This window comes from Camellia sinensis, chromosome 9 (assembly GCF_055761805.1).
Source record: "Camellia sinensis isolate YWXY chromosome 9, ASM5576180v1, whole genome shotgun sequence".
Classification (NCBI taxonomy): Eukaryota; Viridiplantae; Streptophyta; class Magnoliopsida; order Ericales; family Theaceae; genus Camellia; species Camellia sinensis.
This window is the reverse complement of record NC_138969.1, coordinates 125735246-125737286: the sequence shown is the minus strand read 5'-3', so window position 1 is coordinate 125737286 and position 2041 is coordinate 125735246. Positions and strand designations below refer to the sequence as shown.

The window sequence follows — 2041 nt, the reverse complement described above, 5'->3', positions numbered from 1 at the left end:
GGGTGCAGCTGGGTCAATTGAGACCAGTCCAAGTGTATCTGAAGCCCAGGAGCTGGAGCCCAATTCTCGACCTGCGCAAAACAAGAAAAGGAAGAAAAAGGTTAGTTTTACAGCTAAACATGGTAACTTACACTCCAAAAAGGGCCCCTTTAGTCTACTTCTAAGGTATGGCCAGAGAGGGGCCTCAACAAGCAAAGTAGTGCCAAAAACTGTAGTGTGGAGAGTAGTAGTAGCATCAATTTCTCTATCAGCCTCGATAGAGAATAAGATAGATAAAGGGAGGCACATACTAACTGAAGCCCAACCAGCCATGAAAATGGGGGACATTTTGGGAGTGAAGTACAATAAGAAAGAGGATGAAGTGCTTAACAAGATTGTGGAACTTGAGCTCAAGGATAAGAAACGAATTAGAAGGGGGGGGGGACAGGGATGGGGTATAAAGCACACTAACTAGGGTGAAGCCAAGGAGTATTATTATGTTGTTATGAAAATACTAACATGGAACGCAAGAGGACTGGGCAAGAAGGAAAATAAAGGAAAGATTAAGAAGCTTTTGAATAAAAGAAATGTGGATATGATGATGTTCCAAGAAACAAAAAAATCTGAGATTTCTGAGGCTAAAGTAAGATCACTGTGGGCTATAGGTAACATGGAATTTATGGCTGTGGACTCTGAAGGTGCAACTAGAGGATTACTCTGTGTTTGGGACCTAGATGTGTTTAAGGTATTAGAGTGCTGCAACAACAGGAGGTTTATACTGCTCTCAGGTACCTTCTTTAACTCTTTTGATTGTGCCATTGTAAATGTTTATGCACCTAATGAAGTGGGTTTAAGAGGGAAGCTCTGGGACAACTTAGTCAAATTAAAGAAGGATTTCCCTAAGCCCTGGTGCTTGGGTAGGGATTTTAATAAGATAAGGAGTATTGGTGAAAGGAAAGGGTGCTCAAGAAGAGACAGGGAAATGAGGGAGTTTAATGAGTTCATTGAAAGATGTGAAGTGTCTGATCTGTCATTGTTTGGTATGAAGTTTGCATGGTGTAACTCAAGGGAAGGTGAAAAGTGGAGCAGAATTGATAGAGTATTAGTAGATCCAAAATGGCTTGAGGTTTTCAATTTGAAGATATGGGGTTTGCCTAGGTTGCTCTCTGATCATAGCCCTCTCTTAGTGATAGAGGATGGCAGGGACTGGGGGCTAAAACCCTTCAGGATACAAAATGCATGGTTCCTACATAAGAAATTCAAATCATTTTGGAAGAGCAGTTAGAAAGAGACTTACATAGTGGGTTGGGCTAGGTTTATTCTACTTCAAAAATTAAAAACTCTAAAGGTTGGACTTAAGAAATGAAATGTGGAGGTGTTTGGGAATATAATCACTAGCCTGGAAGTAGCAGAAGTTGACCTACACAATTTTGATCTTGTTGCGGAGGACAGAGAGCTTGATGATTTAGAAACAGCAAGAAGAAGAGAGATTAGAAAAGAGGTGTGGAGGTTGAGCAAGATGGTAGAGAGAATGTGGATACAAAAGTCAAGAATTAATTGGGAATTGAAGGGAGATAAGACTATGAGATTCTTTCATGTTATGACAAAATGTAGACAATCAAGGAATGAAATAAATTCTATTACAGAGGAGGAGGTGGTATATGAGGAACCTACTCAACTGAAGAGGAAAATGTTTGAACATTTCAAGAGTCATTTTACTGAAGACTAGGATAGAAGGCCTCAATTAGGAGGGACATTCAACTCAGTACAAGGAAGTTGTGGGTTTGAAAAGCTGGAAGCAGTGTTTTTAGAGGCTGAGATCAAAGCTGCAATGATGGATTGCGATGGGAATAAAGCACCAAGGCCAGATGGTTTTAATATGTGGTGTTTTCAGAAATTCTAGAAAGTGATGAGGAGTGAAGTGGTAAATTTTGTGAATGAATTCCATAAGAATGGAAGTCTAGTTAAGGGTATCAATAGTTCCTTTATAACACTTATACCAAACAAGGAGAATCCTAAGGGGTTAATTGATTATAGGCCTATAAGCCTGGTAGGATCAATC

General features: G+C 39.8%; 1 protein-coding gene across 1 annotated transcript; it reads left to right on the top strand.

Annotated features, from left to right (window-relative positions):
• Nucleotides 1–574: 574 nt before the first annotated feature.
• Nucleotides 575–1708, top strand: LOC145799733 (uncharacterized). Its single transcript, XM_082889364.1, has 2 exons — nucleotides 575–1221; nucleotides 1378–1708. Exons 1-2 carry the CDS (start codon nucleotides 575–577, stop codon nucleotides 1706–1708), a joined length of 978 nt encoding a protein of 325 aa, XP_082745490.1.
• Nucleotides 1709–2041: the final 333 nt, after the last annotated feature.

Excerpts from the sequence above, each read along its gene's own strand:
- LOC145799733 (XM_082889364.1), top strand. The coding sequence starts at position 575 with ATGATGATGTTCCAAGAAACAAAAAAATCTGAGATTTCTGAGGCTAAA. Across the intron at positions 1,222-1,377 it reads TTCAGGATACAAAATGCATG|CCTGGAAGTAGCAGAAGTTG; the intron begins GTTCCTACATAA and ends TATAATCACTAG.